We start from the raw sequence: 25,001 nt of genomic DNA, 5'->3' as shown, positions 1-25,001 counted from the left end.
CAACAATCTGACTATTGATAATACACATAGAGCACTTCCTGTTGTGATTAAATAAAAATTACAACAAAGTTAATCTATACTATTGTTTCATCTTTGTGCTCTAGTGCCCCAAACCAGCATTGACAGTTCATTCTGACACATAAACCCTCCATCCACCTCCATCACCATGTGCAAACCAGTCACACCAGCGCTAGGAAGGGAGGAAACAAAATATCTCTGACTCATGAGCGACTGAGAGAGAAGACGGGGAAATAACAACAACAAACATGAAAAATTTGTCCTGGAACCCTATAATCTCTTCAGACCCAGGCATCAGTGTTCTACAACTTCCTAAAACACCACAGCAAACATTTACTATGAACTTACTTTATGGCAGGCTTTCTTTTTTCTTTTTAAAACTTTACAGAAATCATTCAGTCTTCACAACTCTGAAGTTGAGAGTATTATGCCCACTTTATAGATGAAAAAGAACTGAGTCTTTAGAAAGATTAAGTGATTTGCTCAAGATCACACAGTTAATAAGTTGGCAAGTCAGGACTTGAAACTGGCTGTAAGTTTAAGGCCAGTTCTCTAGTCGATCCTTCACCTAAAACAAGTGTAAATTCAGAGGGGGCCTTTGAAAGCATGTGATGCTGGGAAGAAGGAAAAGGTTATCCAGTTCTTAGGCTGTTGTTTGCACCTTCTTTTTCTATGTAATATACAAACCCTCTATCCACCTTCATCGTTATTTGCAAACCAATCACACAAGGGCTAGGAAGGAAGGGAGGGAACAAAATGCCTCTGGCTCCTGAGCATCTGGGAGAGATGACTGGGAAATGAAAAAAAAAGAAGAAATTTCTGCCAGGCACAGCGGCTCACGCCTATAATCCCAGCACTTTGGGATGCTGAGGTGGTAGATCACTTGAGGTCATGAGTTTGAGACCAGCCTGGCCAATATGACGAAACCCTGTCTCTACTGAAAATACAAAAATTAGCCAGGTATGGTGGTGTATGCCTATAATCCCAGCTACTCTGGAGGCTGAGGCAGGAGAATTGCTTGAACCCAGAAGGTAGAAGTTGCAGTGAGCTGAGATTGCACCATTGCACTCCAGCCTGGGCAATGGAGTGACTCCATCTCAAAAAACAACAACAACAACAAAAAATAAAACAAAAAAGAAGAAATTTGCCCTGGAATGCCATGGAATGCTATAATCTCTTCGGACCCAGGCATTAGGCATATTATGTATATATATACTATATACATAATACGTATAAATGTACACATTTAATTTAAATTAATTCCAGAATTATATATAAATACTCAAAAGTTCAATATCTGTAAAAATTAATGTATTGGCTGAATCAATTTTAATAAAAAGGCACATGAAATATCAGATGTATCTTTGATAGGGCAAAAAGCAGGAAAACACTGGTGCTTCTAAGAGTGTTTCTGAGGATGTGCTGTAGGGTAGATGTCCCCAGCCCTAGGACCGTGGCCTGTTAGGAACCGGGCCGCACAGCAGGAGGTGAGCAGCAGGCGAGCGTGTATTACCACCTGAGTACTGCCTCTTGTCAGGTCAGCAATGACATTAATTTCTCATAGGAGCGTGAACCCTACTGTGAACTGCACGTGCCAGGGATGTAGCTTGCACGCTCCTTATGAGAATCTAACTAATGCCTGATGATCAGAGCTGGAAAAGTTTCATCCTGAAACCATCTACCCTGCAACCCCCATCTGTGGAAAAATTGTCTTCCATGAAACCCGTCCCTGCTGCCAAAATGTTTGGGACTGCTGTTAGGGAACGCAGGCAGAGGGTGTTACCTAGGCTGAAAGGGGAGGGAAAGCAGCGTATCTCTGCCAAGCATTGGTTCTCTGAGCTTTTATCTTTGAGTGAATCACTTCATGGACCTTCACATACAAACTCCAAAAGAAACTATGTCTCTTTTTCTGGATGTTAGTTGTTGATATGGGAGAACAGTGGCATAGACTGTTAGTACAAAAATGTGTAATCCTGGGCAGATAATGTACATTACACATCACAGTTTTGTGATCATTGAGGATCAGAAATAAGTCCACGATTAGTCAGAAGAGCTAGTCCATGTCTAATTGAGAAATTAACCTTACTTACTAAGATCATTATTGAATTTATCCATTAACTCATCAAATACCAAGCAGTCTTCAAAGCCCTGAAACAAGAAAAAAAATGGGAAATAAGAAACTAGAAATATTTTTAAAAACTTATTACCGATTTTGAACAGACCTTCCATTGGTGAAGGTAATCCACAGACTGTTTATCCTCAACTAGTACATAGCAGTTGGGCTGTCACATGGTATTGAATTATGGTTAAAAATGACCATTGGGCCCAGGTGTGATGGCTCACACTTGTAATCTCAGCACTTTGGGAGGTTGAGGTGAGCGGATCACTTGAGTTCAGGAGTTCAAGATCAGCCTGGGCAACATGATAAGACCCTGTCTCTACTAAAAATACAAAAAAAAAAAGAAAAAAAAATAGCTGGCTGTGGTGCTGCGTGCCTGTGGTCCCAGCTACTCAGGAGGCTGAGGTGAGAGGATCACTTAAGCCTGGGAGACAGAGGTTGCAGTGAGCTTAGATCGAGCCATTGCGCTCCAGCCTGGGTGACAGAGCGAGACCTTGTCTCAAAACAAACAAACAAGCAAACAACCATATAGTCTTCATGTTTGGCAGTGTTATCTTTGTCCAATTTATATATATACATATACATATATATATATATATACACACACACACACGTTATAGTGATTTGAAATTTAACCAAGATTTTAAGTTAGTATTCTAATTTTGATAGATTCCATTACTTCTTTGAGAAGAAGAGACATTATATCGCTCTACCATAAGTTTTAGAATTATATTTATACATTCAAGTCTTTAAGATTCACATTTAGAGCAATTTAATGACAGGATAAAACTACTTACATATTAATTTAGTTCCTGTAACTCAAGATTAAATCGATATTAAGAAGTCCACAAAATTAGTAATGTACTATGCTAAATACAGAGAGGTTAGATAATTGAAAGCAGTGTTTCCTGTTTCCTAGAAAATCAAGCTATCCCTTTTAGAGGCAATATAAAGATATATTTTTTCTTTTTGCTTTCTTTCTTTCTTTTTTTTTGAGATGGAGTCTCTCTCTGTCGCCCAGGCTGGAGTGCAGTGGCGTGATCTTGGCTTTCTGCAATCTCCACCTGTTAGGTTCAAGTGATTCTCCTTCCTCAGCCTCCTGAGTAGCTGGGTATACAGGTGTGTGCCACCACACCCAGCTAATTTTTGTATTTTTAGTAGAGACAGCATTTCACCACATTGGCCAGACTGGTCTCGAACTCCTGACCTCAAGTGATCTGACCGGCTCAGCCTCTCAAAGTGCTGGGATTACAGGCATGAGCCACCATGCCTAGCCTAAAGGTATTTTTAAATAAAATATTTTTCACATCAATTATAAAGATTACATCTGAAACAAGCAGATTTATTTGTCAAACCAATTATATAGTCTCAATACCATGGGATTTAAAAGTGAGAGATACCATGTGGTACTGAGATAACAGTTTTATATTCTTTTGTTTAAGTTAATTCATTTACTCTTCACAACTCTCTCAGGTAGACACTATTAAAATTTTATTTCAATTAATTAAATTATTTATTTATTTGAAATGGAGTCCCACTCTGTTGCCTAAGCTGAAGTGCAGTGGTGCAAACTTGGCTCACTGTGACCTCCGCCTACTGTGTTCAAGCAATTCTCCTGCCTCAGCCTCCCAAGTAGCTGGGACTATAGGCACCCACCACCACACCTTGTTATTTTTTTTTGTATTTTTGGTAGAGACAGGGTTTTACCATATTGGCCAGGCTGGTTTTGAACTCCTGACCTCAAGTGATCCACCTGTTCATGTCTCCCAAAGTGCTGGGATTACAGGCATGAGCCACTGCACCTGGTCTAAAATTCCAATTTTATAGATAAGGAAGTAAAGATAAGGTGAGTAAGTTGTGCGAGAACATATTTGTAGCAAATCCTGGAGCCAGGACTTAAAACCAGGTATTCTAATGCCAGGTCCTGGGCACTTATCCATTGTACTATGATTAATGTCTTCTTATGTTTTCATAAAACAAAATCTTTACCACTGCCTTATGGAGAATATAATTGATTAGATTCACAAGCTAATTTTATTTGGAATATATCCCAATGACCAAAATAACATAGGATTAATATTTATGAACTATTAGCACGTGCACACACACACACACACACACAAACTAGTTTAGGATTCCTTGAACTAAATGTTCAACTTCAACTTTTAAACACTATTTCTTCTCTGAATTCTTTTTCTAGCCAAAATAGTAAAATTTCCATGAAGGCAGTAGTGTTCAACAGCTAATCAGCTCAGAGGTTTACTTAACCTCATCCATCAGGTTTCCCTTTTCTTTGGAAAGAAAAAGTAGAAAAGAAAGAGATAATTTTGGATTATTTTCTTTCTTTGAGGCTAATGTTACATATTTATGCATAGAATCTAGAAAAAATATATTTAAAAAATTAAATCTTGAATTGCCGATTGCCAACTTTCCAAATTTTGAGCTATTGGTGCATTTTTTCTAACTGAACAGAATGCTGTATAGTCAGCCACATATACTCGAGTTCTGCATATATGGTTTCAATCAAGTTGAGATTGGAAATATATTTTTAAAAATAAAAATAATGCAACAATAAAAATAATACAAATAAAAACATGATATAACAATTATATACATAGCATTTATATTTTATTAGGTATAGGTATTATAAGTAATCTAGAGATGATTTAAAGTATTCTGGACCCTCTTCTTCAACCCCAGGCAGTGCAGTTTGGGGAAAAACTGTCTTTACTTGGGAAAGGAGAAGAAAAAGTACGGAGGTCTTTGTCTTACTGAGGTACCAGCTGAGCCACAATAAAATAAAGCACCAAGTAGATTGCTGAAGCCCCTGATTCCAGGCCTAGCTCCTGGATGGCATTTCTAGACCTACCCTGAGACAGAAGGGAATTTTCTGCCTTGAAGGGAATGACTGAGTCCTGGGAGGATTCACCATCTGATAACTGAAGAGCCTTGGGCCTTGAATAAACATCAGTGGTAGCCAGGCAGTAGTCACCATGGGCATTAGGCAAACAAGACACAGTACTGTGCTAGCTTCAGGTATGACCCAGCACAGTGCCAGTTGTGATGGCCACAGAAGTGCTCATGTCACTCCTCCCCCAACTCCAGGCAAACCAGCATGGGGAGAAAAAAAGAACAAAAAGGAACAAAAGAGAAGAGAGTGAGATTCTTTGCCTAGTAACACAAGGATTTCTCCCTTTAGGACAATGCTTCATCTAGAAGCATCATTGTGCCTCTAGGACTTGGTAAGAGTTGCAGCATTCCTGGGCTTAGGGCACCTCCTAATTCTGATACAGCTACAGTGACTGTAAGCTTAGATCACAACACTTATTCCCCTTTGAATACCTGGAAAGCTTTCTCAAGAAGGATGGGTACAAACAAGCCCAGACTGTGAAGACAAAAATAGACACCTGACTCTTCAGTGCCCGGACATCAACAAACGTCCACAAGCATCAGGAACATCCAAGGAACATGACCTCACCAAATGAAGTAAAAAAAGCACCAGTGACCAATCCTGGAGTGACAAAGGTATATGACCTTTCAAACAGAGATTTCAGAAATACTTGTCTTGCAGAAGTTCAGCCAACTTCAAAATAATACAGAGAAGGAATTCAGAATTGTTCAGATAAATTTATCAGATTGAAGGAATTTTTAAAAATCAAGAAGACATTTTGGAGTTGAAAAATTCAATTGAAAATGCATCAGAGTCTCTCAATAGCAGAATTGATCAAACAGAAGAAAAAATTAGTGAGCTGGAAGACAGGCTATATAAAAATACAAACAGAGGGAAAAAATAAGAATAAAAAAAGAATTAAGCATACATATAAGATCCAGAAAATGGTCTGACAAGGGCAAATCTAATAGTTGTTGGCCTTAAAGAGGATGGGGGGTGGGGTGGGGAGGGAGAGAGAGACAGACATCATCAGGGTAGAAAGTTTATTCAAAGAAATAATAATGAAAACTTCCCAAACCTAGAGAAAGATATGAATATCCAGGTACAAGAAGATCATAGAACACTAAACAGATTCAAGCCAAATAAGGCTACATCAAGGCATAAATTAATGAAACTCCCAAAGGTCAAGGATAAAGAAAGGATCCTGAAAGCAGCAAGTGAAAATAAGCAAATAACATAAAAGGAGTTCCAGTATGTCCGACAGCAGACTTTGCAGCAGAAACCTCATAGGACGAAAGATAATGGGTTGGCATGTTCAAAGTGCTAAAAGAATAACAGCTTCCAACTTAGAATATTCTATGCACCAAAATTATTCTACAAACATGAAGGAGAAATACTTTCACAGACAAACAAAAGCTGAGAGATTTCATCAACACTAGACTGTCTTACAAGAAATATTCAAGGGAGATCTTCAATATAAAAGAAAAGGATGTTAACAAATAAGAAAAAAAATTATCTTAAGTTATCTAACTCACAAGGAATGAATGGTAAGTATACAGACAAATACAATATATTCTTAACATTGCAACTGCAGTATGTAAACATCTTTGGTAGAAAGACCAAAAGACAAATTTATAAAAAATAATAATTATAAGAACTTTTTAAGAGACAGTATAAGAAGATATAAATAGAGACAATAAAAAGTCAAAATGCCAAGGGGATGGAGTTATTAAAGTGTAGAGTTGTTTAGTTTTCTTTTCACTCGTTGTTTTTCTTTTCTTTTCTTTGTAATGAGGGTTAAGTTGTCATCAGTTTAAAATGCTTGGCTGTAAGATGTTATTTGCAAGCTTCATGGTAACCACAAAAGAAAAACCTATGATAGGTGCACAAAAAATAAGAAGCAAAAACTTAAAACATACTACTAAAGAATATCACTTTTACACAAAGGAAAACAAGAAGGAAGGAAGAAATAAGAAGAGGACCAACAAAACAACCAGAAAAGAAATAATAATATGGCAGTAGTAAGTCCATACCTATCAGTAATAACACTGAAACTAAATGCAGTAAATTCTCTAAATGGATAAAAAGACAATACTTGACTATATGCTGCCTACAAGAAATTCACATCACCTATAAAGACACATAGACTGAAAATAAAGGGATGGAAAAAGATATTCTAAGCAAATGGAAATCATAAAAGGGCAGGGGTTGCTATACTTATATTAGATAAAATGGATTTCAAGACAAAAACTCTAAAAACAAATAAGTTTATTATATAATGACAGAAAGGTCAATTAAGCAAGAGAATATAATTGTAAATATCTATGCATCCAACACTGGAGCACCCAGATAGACAGAGCAATTACTTCTAGAGCTAAAGAGAGTGATAGACCCCAATACAATAATAGCTAGTTACTTCAATACCTGCCTTTCACCTTTGAATAGATCATCCAGATATAAAATAAAGAAACAGTATATATGAAATGGACCTAATATATATTTAAGAACATATTATCCAAAAAAGGCAGAATACACATTATTTTCCTTAGCACATGAAATAGTCTCAAAGATAGATCATATCTTAGGCCACAGAAAAAATCTCAAAAAAATTTTAAAAATTGAAATCACATCAAGTATCTTTTCTGACCACAATGAGATGAAACTATAAATAAATAACAAAAGAAACTTTGAAAACTATACAAACACATGGAAATTAAACAATATGATCCTGAATGACCACTGGGTCAATGAAGAAATTGACAAATAAGGGAATCTAAATATTTCTTGAAATGAATGAAAATGGAAACATAACAGACCAAAACCTATGGATACAGCCAAAGCAGTACTACAGTTGAAGAGTATAGCAATAAATACCCACATCAAAAAAGAATAAAAACTTCAAATAAACAACCTAACAATTGTATCTTAAAGAGCTAGAAAAGCAAGAGCACACTGAATCCAAAATTAGTGGAAGAAAAAAAAAATTTTTTCCCCCTAAGACGAGAATTGGAGGCAATGTTAGCATGCCTCTCCCACTTGGAAAGATAAAACGTGGTGTAGAGATATGTGGAGATATATGCGGAGAATATGTAGAGATACACACTGTAAACTTCTTTCCAGGAGGCAACACAGGAACTTAACAGGAAAACAGAAAGAAACCACAGACCCTTTCAAAGAAGAGGTTGGCTGCAACCTATACTAAAAGCCAGGTGAAAAATTGTTTAAGTCCTCAAAATGTTATGGGGGAGAGCCTGCCTCCAGGATATAAACCCCCACTGGGGAACCTGGCAATCCAGCCCACAGGGGAAAGTGTTAATCCTACCAAGCACTGGAACTGATTTAGGGAGCAGTGGGGAATGTAAAAGCAGGAGCAGCAGCTGGAAGGGACTTGTGGACATACCCAGTCTCCAGTACAGACCAAGGGAGGTTATTCCTGATTCTACATCACTGGGGACCTCATGGAAGTCTGCAAGCTAACTCAGGCAACAGTCACAGGTTGAGAGAAGCTCTCAATTAAAATTTGCGGTATAATCTCAAGTGGGGATCAACTCCTTTGGTCAGAACTGGGGGAGTGAACAGGAAGTGTGCTGCAGCCACAAGTGCAGAAGCTAGGTGCCCTGGATTTGTGGGTGGACTGGGAGAGGAGTGACCTGAAAGTCATGGTTGCTGCCTCTGAGGGGAAGGCTTATGGCCTAGGACAGTTTTGAGCTCCGAGCGTAGACTTCCTGGAACTTAGCTAGCTGCTGCTAACAGAACACTGTGGGTGTAAGACACACCTTGCTGAATGCATGGATGCTGAGTAGAGCTTACAGTCACCTGCTGCTCTCCCTAACTGTTGTGCAAACTCTTCAGTGAAGTAGAGGCAGCTGTCCTCGTGCCTGAATCTTTATCCTAGCAGCCAGAGAACTGTCCCCCGGCCCCCAGAGGGAATGCTGCATGCATGAACCTACACAACACACCCTGACCTGGCTTCGCCCCTCCACCTACCCTGGTAGCTTAACACAAAGGACAGAAAATTTTGGGAACTTTATAACCCTACCCATCACCTGAGAGACCAGAGTACCTCCCCTAGGTAACATAAGGAAAGCAGAAATCCCGCTGCTACCACCACAGCTGGTGCTCTTTTTAAGTACCACCTGCTGGCTGGAAACCAACTGACACAGTCCATTACAGCATCTGCAGGTAGAATAACCTGCACCCAGGAAGAAGAAAATTTGTGTGTGACCTCAGCTATCACCATGATATGGTTTGGCTGTGTTCCCACCCAAATCTCATCTTGAATTGTATCTCCCATAATTCTTATGTGTTGGGAAGGACCTGGTGGGAGATAATTGAATCACAGGGGCAGTTTTCCCCATACAGTTCTTGTGGTAGTGAATAAGTCTCATGAGATCTGATGGTTCTATAAAGGGAAACCCCTTTTGCTTAGCTCCCACTCTTCTCTTGTCTGCCACCATGTGAGAAATGCCTTTCACCTTCCACCATAATTGTGAGGCCTCCTCAGCCACATGGAACTGTGCATCTGTCAAACCTCTTTTGCTTTATAAATTACCCAATCTCGGGTATGTCTTCATCAGTAGTGTGAAAAAAGACTAATACACACCATTACCTGCACCACCCTGGCTAATCAGGAAGTCCTGAATCTGTCCACATGACCGGTTCATTACTCCTACAACCAGCATTTGAGAAAGCCAACACACTAAGCCTGTTTATAACCAACAAATCACAGAGTCTATGTCACTCTCCTGCCACCTCCATCAGAGCTGGTACGGGTACCCACTGCTGGAAGATGTAAGGACAGGTCACATTACTGGATCCCTTGCAGACATTCTCCACAGTGGCCTCAAGTATGGCAGCTCCACTGTGTGGCTAGACCTAGAGGAGCAACAGCATTCACAGTAGTCTAGCTCTCAGGGACTCCTATTCCCAGGGGAAAGAGGAGTGTACCACATCAATGAAACAGCCCATGTGACAAAAGAATCTGGAGAGCAGACCTTGAGTCCAAGAACTTTCTGCTGATGGGAAATTTCTTTCATCAGAGTCACATTTGCAGTGCTGGGCTCAGCAAGAAAAGTTTGCAGTTCTAACCCAATAGTCAAGCAGCCCTGGTGCTCATGAAGAGTCTTGGAGAAGAAGACTTCTTTTCCTTCTCATCCCACCACTGCAAACACAGTGGGGATGGGGTTTCTTTCATGGAAACTTGGTAAGGGTGCCCTATAGACAGCTTTTCTATATACTTCAGGGTGAGTGCAGCCCCACATGAGGGAGCACCCTTCAAGTTCAGGCTTAGACAAGAGGTAGAGTCACAACTCTTCTCTACTTGGAACATCACCATTCCTTCAGATGGAAAGAAGTGCCTGTCTGATCTGAATAGCCAGAACACTGGGTCAGGAGTGTGTCTGGGAGGTGGAACACTTTCCTGCTGGTCTGGCAGGGGAGGCCAGAAGGAAGGGGGGAAGAGAGGTGTCTCCTACCCTTCCGCATGAAAAGACCTCAGTGTGTTTCACTGAGAACTCCCCCAGCTACCTCTGTCAAGGCTGGGACCTCTGCCCACCATTCCATAGTGCATTTATTGATCTGCTTTAGCCATAAATGATTTCTGCCCAGGGACACCTCCTCTACTGGCCTGAAACCTAAAATATTCAACCCAGCAAAGAAAATACTGGTGAAAAAAATAAATACATAAAAATGTGTACACAAGGGGGAAACGAGATGAGTTTCAAAAGATCGCTACCATTCCAACCCCATAGGAGACAGTGAACTTGTACACACACAAGGCACATTGCTACTACAACCAGCATCTAAGAAAGCCAGTTATCAAACAAAGACTCTCCATAACCAAGGAACCCACACAGAGTCTTTAACCCTGAAAGCACCAAGAGCCAAATTAGGCTACAATAAACTATCGCCATTAAAATCACATCCTTAATGGGGAAAAAAGAAATGAAACAAAAACATAATTGAATCAAAAATAAATTTAAAAATAGTTAGAAGAATTAGTCTACCCAAATGAGAAGGAATCAGAACAATAATTCTGGTAATATTATAAAACAGAGTTCTATAACATATCAAAAGATCAGACTAGCTCTCCAGCAATAGGTCTACACCAAGATGAAATCTTTGAAATACCAGATAAAGATGTCAAAACATTAATTATTAAGTTACTCAACAAGATGCCAGAGAAAGGTGAAAACCAACATGAAGAAACTTAAAATATTCAAAATATGAATGAAAAATTTTCTAAAGAGATAGATATTTTACAGAAAAACCAGTCAGAACTTCTAGAAATGGAAGATACATTTAAGGAATTACAAAATGCAGTGAAGAATTTTAACAATAGACTAGCAAAAGTAGAAGAAAGAATTTCAGAGCTTAAAAACAAGGCTTTTGAATTAACCCAATCAGACAAAAATAAAGAGAATATAATCAAAATAAATGAACAAAGTCTTAAAGAAATATGTGATTATGTAAAATGGCCAAATCTAAGAATAATTGATGTTTCTGAGGGAGAAGAGAAAGTCAAAAGCTTGAAAACTAATTTGAGGGAATACTTTTCTGATTCTGCTACAGATTTAGAAATGCAAATACAAGAAGCTCAAAGAAGTCCTGGGAGATTCATTACAAAAAGGACATCACCAAGGCATATAGTCATCAAGCTATCTAAAGTCAACATGAAGGAAATAATTCTAAGAGCAGTGAGGTAAAAGCATCAGGTAACCTGTAAAGGAAAATCTATCAGAGTAACAGCAGACTTCTCAGAAGAAACCTTACAGGTCAACAAGAACTGGAGTCCTGTCTTTAGCCTCCTTAAACAGAATAATGTCAGCCAAGAATTTTATATCCAGCAAAAAATTAGTTTCATAAATGAAGGAGAAATAAAGTAATTTTTAGAAAAACAAATGCTGAGGGAATTTTTGCTGCCTAATGAGCCATACAAGAAATGCTATTAAAAAGTTCTAAATCTTGAAACAAAAGGTTGATATGCACCAGTATAGAACCTCTTGAATATAAAACTCACAGAGCCTATAAAACAATAACACAATGAAGAAAACAAATTATCTAGGTAACAATTAACATGATGACTGGAACAGCACCTCACATCTCAATATTAATGTTGAACATAAATTGTCTAAATGCTCCACTTAAAAAATACATCGTCAGAATGTATAAAAAGTCAGAAACCAAGTGTCTGCTGTCTTCAAGAGACTTATCTTACAAATAAAGTAAGTTCATATCAACTCAAGGTAGAGGGGTGTAAAAAGATATTCTATGCAAATGGAAACTGAAAGCATGCAGGAATGGCTATTATATCAGATAAATCTGACTTTAAAACAACAGTTAAAAAAAAGACAAGGCCATTATATAATGATAAAAGGATTGATCTCACAACCAGATATTACAATCCTAAATTTATATTCACTTAACACTGGAGCTCCTAAATTCATGAAACAATTACTACTAAATCTAATAAATGAGATAGAAAGCAACACAGTAATAGTGGGGACTTTAACATTCCACTGAGACAAAAGTTTCAGTGATCTGTCTAGTGCTGTCAGTGGTCTTAAACCACACTCTAGAAAGTATAGATCTAACAGATATTTACAGAACATTACACCTAAAAACTGCAGAATATGCATTCTTCTCATCAGCATATGGAGCATTCTTCAAGATAAACCATATGATAGGTAATAAAACAAGTCTCAATAAATTTTAAAAAATCAAAATCATGTCAAGTTATCTTTTCAAAACACAGTAGAAAATTAAACTAGAGATTAATTCCAAAAGGAAATCTCTAAACTATACAAATGCATGGAAATTAAACAGTCTTCTCCTGAATGAATTTGGGATTAACAATGAAATCAAGATGGAAATTTAAAAATCCTTTGAAATGAATGATAATAGTGACACAATGCATCAAAACCTCTGGGATACAACAAATACAATGCTAAGAGGAAATTTTATAGCACTACATGCCTATATCAGAAAGTTAAAAAAAAAATACCACAAATTGACCACAACATTACGTCACACCTCAAGGAACTAGAGAAACAAGAACAAACTAAACCCAAAGTCAGCAGAAGAAAAGAAATAACAAAGATCGGAGGAGAACTAAATGAATTTGAAAGAAAAAATACAAAAGATTAACAAAACAAAAAGTTGATTATTTGAAAACAGAATCAAAGTCAATAGACAATTAGCTAGTTTAACCAATAAGATGCAAGAGAAGATCCAAACAAACTTAATTAGAAATGAAGCTGGAGACATTACAACTGACACCACGGAAATACAAAAGATCATTTGAGACTACTAGGAACACCTTTTTGGAAACATACTAGAAAACCTAGAGGAAATTACTAAATTTCTGGACATGTACAAAACTCCTAGATTAAATAAGGAAGAAATAGAAACCCTGAACAGACCAATAACAAGCAATGAGATTGAATCAGTAGTCGAAACAATTGTCAACAACAAATAAAAGCCCTGGACCAAAAGGACTCACAGTTGCATTTTACCAGATATTCAAAGTGTTGGTGCCAATCCTATTGAAACTATTACAAAAGATTGAGACAGAGAGAATTCTCCCTAACTCATTCTATGAAGCCAATATCACCAAAACCAGGAAAGGACATAACAAAGAAAGAAAACTACAAACCAGTATCTCTGATGAGCATTAGTGTAAAATCCTCAACCACGTACTGGCTAACCAAATACAACAGCACATCAAAAAGATAATATACTATGATTAAGTTGATTTCATCCCAGGGATGCCGAAATGGTTTAATGTATGCAAGTCAATAAATGTGACACATCACATAAATAGAATTAAAAACAAAAACCATATGATCATCTCTACAGATGCAGAAAAAGCATTCTATGAAATCCAGCATCACTTTATGATAAAAACCCCCAACAAACTAGGCATAGAAAGGACTTATCTCAAAATAATAAAAGCCATATATGATGAATCCACAGCCAACATCATACTGAATGGGGAAAAGTCTAAAGCATTCCCCTTCAGAACTGAAGCAAGACAAGGATGCCCATTTTCATCACTTCTATCCGACATAGTACTGGAAGTCCTAGAGAAAGTAATCGGTCAAGAGAAGGAAATGAAGGACATCCAAACTGACAAAAAGGAAGTCAAAAGATCACTGTTTGCTGATGATATGATTGTATACTTAGAAAACTCTAAAGACTTTCCCAAAATACTCCTAGATTTTATAAATGAATTCAGGAAAGACTCAGGTTACAAAATCAATGTACACAAATCAGTAGCATTTCTACACACTAACAATAACCAAACTGTGAACCAAATCAAGAGCTTACTCCTTTTTATAACAGCTGAAAAATAAAATAAAATACCTAGGAATATACTTAATGAAGTAGGTGAAAGATCTCTAAAAGGAGAGCTACGAAACACTTCTGAAAGAAATTGTAGATGACACAAGCAAATGGAAACACAGTCCATGTTCATGGATTGGAAGAAACAATATTGCTAAAATGACCATACTGCCCAAAAGCAATCTACAGATTCAGTGTAATTCCTATCAAAATACCAACATCATTTTTCATAGAATCAGAAAAAACAATTCTAAGACTCATATGGAACCAAAAATGAGCCCAAATAGCAAAAGGAACAAATCTGGAGGCATCACATTACTGGACTTTAAATTATACTACAAGGCTATAGTCACTAAAATAGCATGGTACTGATATGCAAGTAGACACATAGACCAATGGAACAGAATAGATAACACAGAAATAAAGCCAAATACTTACAACCAACTGATCTTCAATAAAGCATACAAAAACATAAATTGAGGAAAAGACACCCTATTTAATAAATGGTGCTGGGAAAACTGGATAGCCGTATGTAGAAGAATGAAACTGGATCCCTATCTCTCACTTTACACAAAAATAAACCCAAGATGGATAAAAGACTTAAATTTAAGACCTGAAACCATAAAAATTCTAAAGGGTAACCTAGGAAAAACTCTTCTGGACATTGGCCTAGGCAAAGAATTTATGACTAAGACCCCTAAAGCAAATGCACCTAAAACAAAAAATAAATAAATGGGCTGAGCATGGTAGCTCATGCCTGTAATCCCAGCACTTTGGGAGGCCAAGGCAGGCAGATCAGTTGAGCTCAGAAGATTGAGACCAGCCTGGGCAACATGGTGAAACATCGTCTCTACAAAACATACAAAAATTAGCAAAAATTACAAACCATACAAAAAATACCAATACAAAAAATACACCTGGATGTGTATATTTATTGCAGGACAATTCACAATTGTAAAGATATGAAACTGGCCTAAGTGTCCCTTGACCAATGAGTGGATAAAGAAAATGTGGTATATATACACCATGGAATACTACTCAACTGTAAAAAAGAGTAAATAATATCTTTTGCAACAACTTGGATGGATGGATCTGGAGGCCATTATTTTGAGTGAAGTAACTCAAGAATAGAAAACTAAATATCGTATGTTCTCACTTATAAGTGGGAGCTAAATTATGAGTACAGAAAGGTATACAGAGTGATAGAATGGGCTTTCGTGACTCAGAATGGGGAGAACGAGAGGGGAGTGAGGGATAAAAAACTACATATTGCATACAATGTACTCTACTCAGGTGACAGATGCACTAAAATCTCAGACTTTACCACTATGTAATTCTTTCATGTAACCAAAAACCACTTGTACCCAAAGAGCTATTGAAATAAAATATATACATTAATTTTAAGACAGAATAATCTCAGTAGGAATTTTTAAAGTTTCTTTAAAGAAGAAATAATAAAGATCAGAAAAAAGTTGAGACTAAAATATAATATAAAAGATCAATGAAACAAAAAGTTGGTGTTTAAAAAAGATAAATCAACAAACCTTTTGCTAGATTAAGAAAAAGGAGAGAAGACTTAAATAAATAAAATCAGGGGTGAAAAAGGAGACACTGATACCATGGAAACTCAAAGGATCATTAGAGACCATTATGGGCAACTATATGCCAATATATTTGAAGACCCTTAGAAGAAATGAATAAAGTCCTAGACACATACCAACTTACCAAGATTGAACCATAAAGAAATTCAAAACCTGAATAGACCATTAAAAAGTAACAAGATAGAAGCAGTAATAAAAAAGCTTCCCATCCAAAAAAAGCCTAGGACCTGATAGCTTCATTGCTGAATTCTACAAAACATTTAAAAAGGAACTAATATCAATCTTCCTCAAATTATTCCAAAAAATTAAAGAGAAATACTTCCAAACAAACTAATTATAAGAGGCCAGTCTTAGCATAATACCAAAGCCAGACAAAGACACAACAAACAAAAGGAAACTACATGCCAATATCTCTGACAAACATAGATGCAAAGATTCTCAGCAAAGTACAAGCAAACCAAATTCAAGAACACATTGAAAATCGTTCATTATGATTAAGTGGGATTCATCCCAGGGTAGCGAGGATGATTCAACATACACAAATCAGTAAAAGTGATACATCATATCAACGGAATGAAAGACAAAAATCATATCATTTCAATTGATGCTAAAAAAGCATTCTGTAGAATTCGACATTCCTTTGTGATAAAAATTCTAAAAAAAAAAACTAGGTATAGAAGGAATATACCTCAATATGATAAAAGATGTATATGGCAACCCCACAGCCAGTCATACTAAATGGGGGAAAACTGAAAATCTTTCCTCTAAAATATGGAACAAGACAAGGATGACCATTTTCACCACTTTTATGCAACGTAGTACTGGAAGTCCTAGCCAGAGCATTTAGACAAGAGAAAGAAATAAAGAGCATCCAAATTGGAAAGGAAGAAGTCAAATTATTCTTGTTTGCAGACAATATGACCTTATGTTTACAAAAACCTAAAGAGTCCACCAGAAACACTATTAGAACTGATAAACAAATTTGGCAAAGTTACAGGATACAACATCAACATACAAAAATAAATAGCAATTCTATATGTCAAGAGCAAACAATCTGAAAAAGAAAACCAAGAAAGTAATCCCATTTATAATAGTTACAAATAAAATAAGATACCCAGTAATTAACCTGAGAAGTGAAAGATGTCTACAATGAAAACTATAAAACATTGATGAAAGAAATTGAAGAGAACACAAAAAATGGAAAGATACTCCATGCTCATGGATTGGAAGAATCAATATTGTTAAAATGTCCATATTACCCAAGGTAATCTACAGATTTAATGCAATCCATAAAAAATACCAATGTCATTCTTCACAGAAATAGAAAGAATAATCCTAAAATTTATATGAAATCACAGAAGACCCAAAATAGCCAAAGCCATCCTGAGCAAAAAGAATGAAACTGGAGGCATCACATTACCTGACTTCAAATTATTCTACAAAGCTAAAGTAACCAAAACATCATGGGACTGGCATGAAAACAGAATCTCAACCAATGGAATAGAATAGAGAACCCAGAAATATACCCACTTCAATTTTAGCATTGACTCAACTTTAGCAAAGGTGCCAAGAACATACATTGGGGAAAAGAACATACATTGGGGAAAAAACGGTGCTGGGAAAACTAGATATCTATATGCAGAAGAATGAAACCAGACCACTATCTTTCACCATATACAAAAGTAAAATCAAAGTGGACTAAAGACAAATCTAAGACTTGAAACTATGAAACTAGTAGAAGAAAACATTGAGGAAACACTCCAGACAGTGATCTGGGCAAAGATTTTCTGAGTAAGACCTCAAAAACATGGCAGCCAAAGCAAAAAAACAAACACATAGACCTTTGGAACAGAATAGAGAACTCAGAAATAAATGGGACAAATGGGATCATATCAAGCTAAAAAAGTTTCTGCAAAGCAAAAGAAACAATCAACAAAGTGAAGAGACAACCCACAGAACAAAGTAAAAAACATGTCTAAGAATATCCCCACGTAATCCCTGAAAGCACAATCAATACAGCAATCCAGTAATCCATAGCAGAAAAAAGCAGAACGCATAATACACTCATCCCTTGGTGATACTGAGCAATTCAAATTCTGATTAGAGTTGGTGATCAATCTGGCTACACAACCGGTATGATTGCTGCATTGATTGTGCTTTCAGGGATTACGTGGGGATAGTCTTAGATATGTATTTTACTTAAGACTTGTTAGCTGAGACTGACTCAGAAATATTGCGGGGACTTACCTAGGGAAAAATAACTTACCGCATTCATTCCTTGCCCAAAAAATGGCACTATGGCATGAGCTGCATCCCCCAGCAGTACACAGTGAGATTTTAAGTGAAATGAAGAGCACTTTACAGATATCATGGGCTGGGCAGGCAACAGGAAGAAATCCTGCACTAGGAGTCTCCTTCAAAGGAAAATAATTCAAATGTAAGGACATCAAAGTAGGTATTAAACACTGCTAAATTTTTTCAGATTTACAAAATTTATTATCACCAAGTTTTGTTGAAAAATATACAAGAATGTCAAGAAGAAAACAGAAAAGGGAAAAACTGAAGTTTTTCCAGTCCTAAAATTCCATTGTTCTAATTATCTTCTTAGTCTGTAACAACATTAATCACCTTCAAAAATAATGTTTGGCTGCATTTGAATAATTTAAATATTTCTGTATCATATGTTACTAAAACTTTATTATCATGTACCTGGGCCATGAGATTTTTAAATACAGTGGTATATTTTAGGCTTCCATTTAAAAATTGAGCAAATACTTCTTTGCATTTGATTAGAAGACAATAAACCAAAATTAAAATTAATGTGAATCTTTATGTATTTGGAAATGGATAACAGTAATAAAACTAGTATTTGGGGGATTGGAATAATTTGGTCAAATGGTGCAGAGGAAGAATAAGTTCAGTTAGACAGGAAGAATACGTTCAAGAGATTTATTTTGCAACATAGTGCTTATAATAAAAAGCAAACAAAAAACCTAACATTTGTAGAGCATCTAGAGAGGTGTTGAGGAAGCTCTCAGTGGGCAAACAAGACATAGCCTCGAGAATCTTAAATCTGGTTGGAGAGGCAAAAAATAGCCATGAAACCAGTTTGAAAGTACATAAGGGCTAATTTTGGTGTGCAGAGATTTCTCTTCACTGTTGGAGAAGGAGGGATCCATACAGACGAATTTAGTCTTCAAGAAAGAAAGTGACTAGCAATTTTTAAAAGACCTGCTATGGGCCAGCAGTGGGTTGTCCCTTTTACATAATTAGCTCATTTAATTTTCACAAATGCCCTAGGGTAGATATTATGATACCCATTTTAAAGGTGAAACTCAGGGCGGTAAGGGGCAGAAGCAGTATTAAAATATTGCTCTGCTATAGACTGAATATTTATGTTCCCCTAACTTTCCTATGTTGGATTCCTAATCTCCAGTGTGATGGTGTTTGGAGATGGGGACTTTGGGTGGTGATTAGGTCTTGGGAGTGGACCCCCCATTAATGGCATTAGTGCTTTTATAAAAGGGACTCCAGAGAGATCTTATGCTCCTTCTAACATGTGAGGACACAGCAAAAAGACTGTCATCTATGAACCAAGAGGTGGTGTGTCACCAGACATCGAATTTGCTAGCGCCTTGATCTTATGCTCATCAGCCTTCAGAACTGTGAGCAATATATTTCTGTCATTTATAAGTCACCGAGTCTATGGTAGGTTCATTATAGCCAACTGAAGTGACTAAGGCATACTCTCAGTACCATTGTGCTGCCTTCATGAAAACATCATTGGAGGCGTCTAGATAGACAACTTAATATGTGCCAAGCCTTGTGCTGAATGATTTACAGACATGATATCATTTAGTCCTCATAACAACCCTTTGGGATAGGTTCTATCATTTATCAACCTTTTACCATGAGTGGGACATGGGAAAGCTTATGTGGCGATTAAGTGTAGGATCTGAGACTTGATGCTGCCGGATGTATTGGCTGTGCCAAAGATTTGTGTATCTACCAGTAGAAAAAAGTTCAGCCGGTTTCTGTGCCACGCTGAGCCCCAGGGAGCCTGAGGAGCCTGCATAAGATACACAAAAGCCTTGGGACATTGGTGGCTCATCTTTCCCGGGGAAACTGGCCACAGCCCGGGTGTTTTTCAGAATTCCTGCTCACAGCACAACATCCACTTAGACTTTTGCTCTAATGTAGGTTTCTGTCCAGGTGACTGCATGATCCATTGTGTTTAACCAAAACTGAAATCAGGTGCGTAACCTTTACTTGAATTTGTAATAATTCAAACAAACAGAGCATAAGGCACAACTTGCAACTTACTCTCCAATTAGAGGGATGGCATCCGGAAAGTATTTCTGGAAGAAATCCAGCACATCACTACTGGTTAGAAGTTCTTCAAACTCTTCAAAGGGCATGAATAAAGTACATGTGAACGATTTGCTCTGTGAGAAGAAGAGAAACAGAGTGAAAGGGGATGGGGGTGAAGTGATGCCGGCACTGTAGGTGGGTCCCGAAATCACAAGACTTCTTGCTGTGACCAGGGAGCTTTTGGAAGGAATGTCCAGGCAGACAGTAAAGGCACTGTCACTTGTTCCCTTGCTCCCAAAGAAAAGTTCTGCCAAGTCCCAGGGGTGCTCCCCAGCTTCTTTGGTTATTCGGACAACTTTGATACTGTAAATTCTTCATTTTCACATGCAAATACTATACTCTTTTTTTTTTTTTTTTTAGGCAGCGTCTTCTCGCTCCATTGCCCAGGCTGGAGTGCAGTGGCATGATCTTGGCTCGCTACAATCTCTGCCTCCCAGGCTCAAACAATTCTCCTGCCTCGGCCTCCTGAGTAGCTGGGATTACAGGCACACACCACTATGCCTGGCTAATTTTTTGTATTTTTAGTAGAGGCAGAGTTTCTCCATGTTGGCCAGGTTGGTCTAGAACTCCTGACCTCAGGTGATCCACTCACCTTGGCCTCCCAAAGTGCTGGGATTACAGGCATGAGCCAGCATGCCCGGCCTACACTCTTTAAATTACTAATAGGTTAGTTAGATTTGACATCTCCTCTTCTTCCTTTTAAGATAGTATTAATAGGCCCTGGACCCCTGGACAGATACCAACAGAAAGAAAAAGATCCCAATCAGAGAAACAGCTATATCTATCTAGGAAAAAAGCCTCTAGGGTCTAATGAGAGAAAACCCTGATCTCTCTTTCTCTCTCTTTTTTTTTTTTTGAAATAGGGTCTTGCTTTGTTGTCCAGGCTGGAGTGCAATGGGATGATCATGGCTTACTGCAGGCTCCATCTTCAGGGTTCAAGCAATCCTCCCATGTCAGCCTCCTGAGTAGTTGGGACTACAGGCACGTGCCATCACACCTGGCAAAATTTTTTTTTTCAGTAGATGTAAGGTGTTGCTATGTTGGCCACACTGGTCTTGAACTCCTGAGTTCAAGCAATCCTCCCACCTTGGCCTCCCAAAGTGCTAGGATTATAGGTGTGAGCCACTGTGTCCAGCCCCATGCTCTCTTTTGATAATGCGTATTCCGACGTCCTGCAGACCTTAAAGGCTGAATCACTTCCTAATAGATAACCTAAATCTCTTTTGCTTTACTTGGGGCGGGGGGGCGTGCATTTCCTCCTACACTGTCTTTAGTGAAGATGACAGGCACCACCACACATAAACTCTTGTTATCCATGTAAGTTAAATCTCCTTTCCAAAGTAAATAATTGGAATTCCTTCAGATTTTTTTTCTCAGTAATCCCAACGTTTCAAAGCTGTAATCACTAAATAGGTTAAACAATGAAGAGATCAATTAGGTATATACATTCTAAGTACAAAAGTGAGTAATAGCATTAATTACAGATGCAAAATTATAGTTGATAGAAAATTCTATACTACCATGTTAGGAAGTGCAATCATCATAAAGGTATTTCTAGGCCAAATATGCAGATAATTAGGTTCCATGGCATACTGCAGAAAAAAGAATATATGATACATTAGTGCATTAATATAGTAAATTTATAAAACTGACTCAGCTTTATAATAGTTTCCACAGTAACTTAAACAACAGTAGCGTATGCACAATGATATGCACATCTATTGCTACATAAAATAGAAGTTGCCTTAGAAAATACTTTGTGTTCTGTCTTTATAAACTCAATCTTAGGTGGGTTTTTGATACCATGTATAATTTACGAATTTAGAATATGTGTGTGTGTGTACATGTATGAAAAAAGACAGAGAACATCTTATGTTCTCAAATCTTGAATTATACCTGGTTTAATTATACCTGGTATCTATGTACACACACATGCACATATCTAGATGTGTATGTGTGTGTGTATACACACGCATATATAATGTATGCGTACACATTATATATATTTATATAATTTTTTTTTACTTTATCTTTTGCCTTTTTTCAGAACTTATCTATACTGGACAGAAGGTCTTACATTTAAATTTCATGAGCCAAAACCAAAAGTTTAGAAATAATCTTTTTATCATTTGTTTCCTATAACATAAATAATAGAGAAGAATCTTGTCTCTTTAGTGACTCCTCTGTAATTACTATTAATACAATAACAGCTCCGAGGAAATATTAATTGCATGGGTAGATCAGTTGATCCAAAGGCCCAAGTGACCCAAATTTTTGAATGTTCCCAGGGGCATTATAGACATAAAAATATGCAACCAATTTTCCAACTATTTCAAATTTGTATTATTTTTTACAAATGTTTTGAGAGCACCTTGCACGTGTATCTTGCATAGTAAGAATACCGAAAAAACAGCCTAGTCTTGGAGCTAACATTTTTGCACCGTATCATAGTTATTCGTGTCTTAGGTGAAAGGACTGTGCTTTTCTTGTTTATTTAGCCTCAGATTCCCAAAGAAAGCCCAACACACAGACACAGAAATGCATGTCTCTTGACCTTACAGAGCAATTAAATAGGCAAGATGAATACATATGAAAAGCAATTACTTCTCTTTAATAGTAATACTAGTGGTAGAAAGCCATTCACCCAGTCTCTTGCCCCCACTGCAACCATCAGAGGAGTGCAACTGTCTATTGCATGCATTACATTAAGAACAAAAGAAAAAAACAAAACAGAAAGAAAATAGAGAAAGTCTCAGATGATTGTTTTTGGGCCATGTCAAAATGTTCCCATGTCTGAGTAACATTGCTATGTCTAAAAAATGTTCTTAAAAGAGTGGAGACATTTTTTAAAACCATTAATAATTACTATTTATTATGTATACCTAGAAAATAAAGGGCTTTCTTAAATCTACAAGGGCAGTTCTTCTTAAATCTGGAACAATTTTTCAACAGAATTCTGTTATCCTATAATCCAGAGTTACCAGATTCTGGGCCATGAGAACAGAACCTATCTGAAAACCAGTACAATAAGCACTGAAAAATTAGCAAATACATTTCGACCATGAGGATGAAATAGAAAGGTAATGAAATGTTAAAATATGGATTTTACTGGTGGATACAGTATGTTGATATTTAAAAACACTATCCCATATTGACTATTTTACAGTTGTCTGGATTTCAGAGGAGAGATTAAATCAGCATCTTAAAAATGTATGTTTTATATGCAAATCAAGTATTTAATGTTATTTGCACATCCATCCTTATAAACCAATATCCTTATTGTTTCTGTTAGCATTGTTTTCCTTAACAAGTTCCTATACTTATTTGCTTATGACAATATAATAAATTACATACTGCTTATTTGTCTCTGGTCCCATATGGTTTAACAGTGGGAACCAGGAAATGAGAAAAACACAATAGAAATCTCTTTGCAACATTCTTCTAGTCATTTTACTTAATAACTATTATTTGATTTAATCATGGTTATAAGAACCCTGGATTGTCAGAATACTGAAGGATTCAGCCTGAACCTGTTTTTTTCTCCCAAGAGAACATAGACAAATATTATTCAAATGCCTTTTCCAGTAGGAGGGTTGTAACTTCTTTCCCTCCCTCCATCCCTCCCTCCCTCCCTTCCTTCCTTCCTTCTTTCCTTCCTTTTGTAGAGACAGGATTGGGCTATATTGCTTAGGATAGAGTGCAGTGGCATGATCTCGGCTCACTGCAACCTTGACCTCCTGGGCTCAAGCAATCCTTCCACCTCAGCCTCCTGAGTAGCTGGGACCACAAGCACATGTCACCATTCTGGCTAATTTTTCTGTTTTTTAGAGACAGGCTGGTCTTGAACTCTTGGGTTCAAGTTATCCTCCTGCCTTGGCCTCCCAAATTTCTGGGATTACAGGCATGAGCCACTGTGCCCAGCCTTATCCTTTCTTTTCACTCAAAAAATGTTATCAAAAAAGAAAGGAGTGAGAATTATATTATTAAAAAGATACCCATGCATCTAATTTATTATTAATTACAAAGTTCTTGTGGCAGGCCTCAAAATGAATCAAGACATGCTGCTGAAAACCACAGCACTAGAATAAGCATTTGCACTCATGGTGCGAGGGTTGTGGGAAGGGGTTGAGAAAAGGCAAGGACTTACATCTCCGTTCTTAGGTGGAATAGTCAACTCCATGTACCCATGAGGAATGTACTGCTGACTATAATCAAAGCGAGGTTTCTTCATGAGGTGAGATCTGACAGTTGAGTAGGCTCCATCACATCCTACAATGAGGTCACAGGTGACATCTTTGGGAACTTTGTCAGATCTGAAAAATAGAACAAACCATCCAAAAGAAAAAAATGTCTAGTGGTGAAAATGATGATGTACATCTGGGTATGAGAAGCAGTGGCTCCACAGATGACTTAGAAAGCTCATTTTTATGTGTGTGACTTGGGTTTTGAGTTAATAAATATAACATTTAGATGAAAACTCTTGTCTCAGTCATAAGTTTGCTTATGAGACTAACACAAAACCATACTGATTAATGAAGACATGGTAGGCCACAGAAGTATGGATGACAGGATTTGAGCTTTCTGCATGAAGGAGGAGAATCTTGAAAACAGAGAGCGTGTTCCAAGTGTACAAATGAATGTATGAAGAACCACAAGGATG

The 25,001-nt window shown here is 37.3% G+C and overlaps 1 protein-coding gene across 1 annotated transcript in view; it reads right to left on the bottom strand.

The window, feature by feature from the left end:
- Positions 1-25,001, bottom strand: part of KMO (kynurenine 3-monooxygenase) — a 58,106-nt gene that overhangs the window by 4,088 nt on the left and 29,017 nt on the right. Inside the window, 5 exon segments of the mRNA XM_012443729.3 lie at positions 2,109-2,166; positions 18,237-18,384; positions 20,294-20,415; positions 21,862-21,933; positions 24,489-24,654. Coding sequence (XP_012299152.3) covers positions 2,109-2,166; positions 18,237-18,384; positions 20,294-20,415; positions 21,862-21,933; positions 24,489-24,654 — 566 coding nt within the window.

Source organism: Aotus nancymaae, unplaced genomic scaffold, assembly GCF_030222135.1.
Source record: "Aotus nancymaae isolate 86718 unplaced genomic scaffold, 86718_ANA_hifiasm-v0.15.2.pri h1tg000032l_0, whole genome shotgun sequence".
Taxonomy (NCBI): Eukaryota; Metazoa; Chordata; class Mammalia; order Primates; family Aotidae; genus Aotus; species Aotus nancymaae.
The sequence above is the reverse complement of the archived record's forward strand: the minus strand, read 5'-3'. Positions and strand labels throughout refer to the sequence as shown.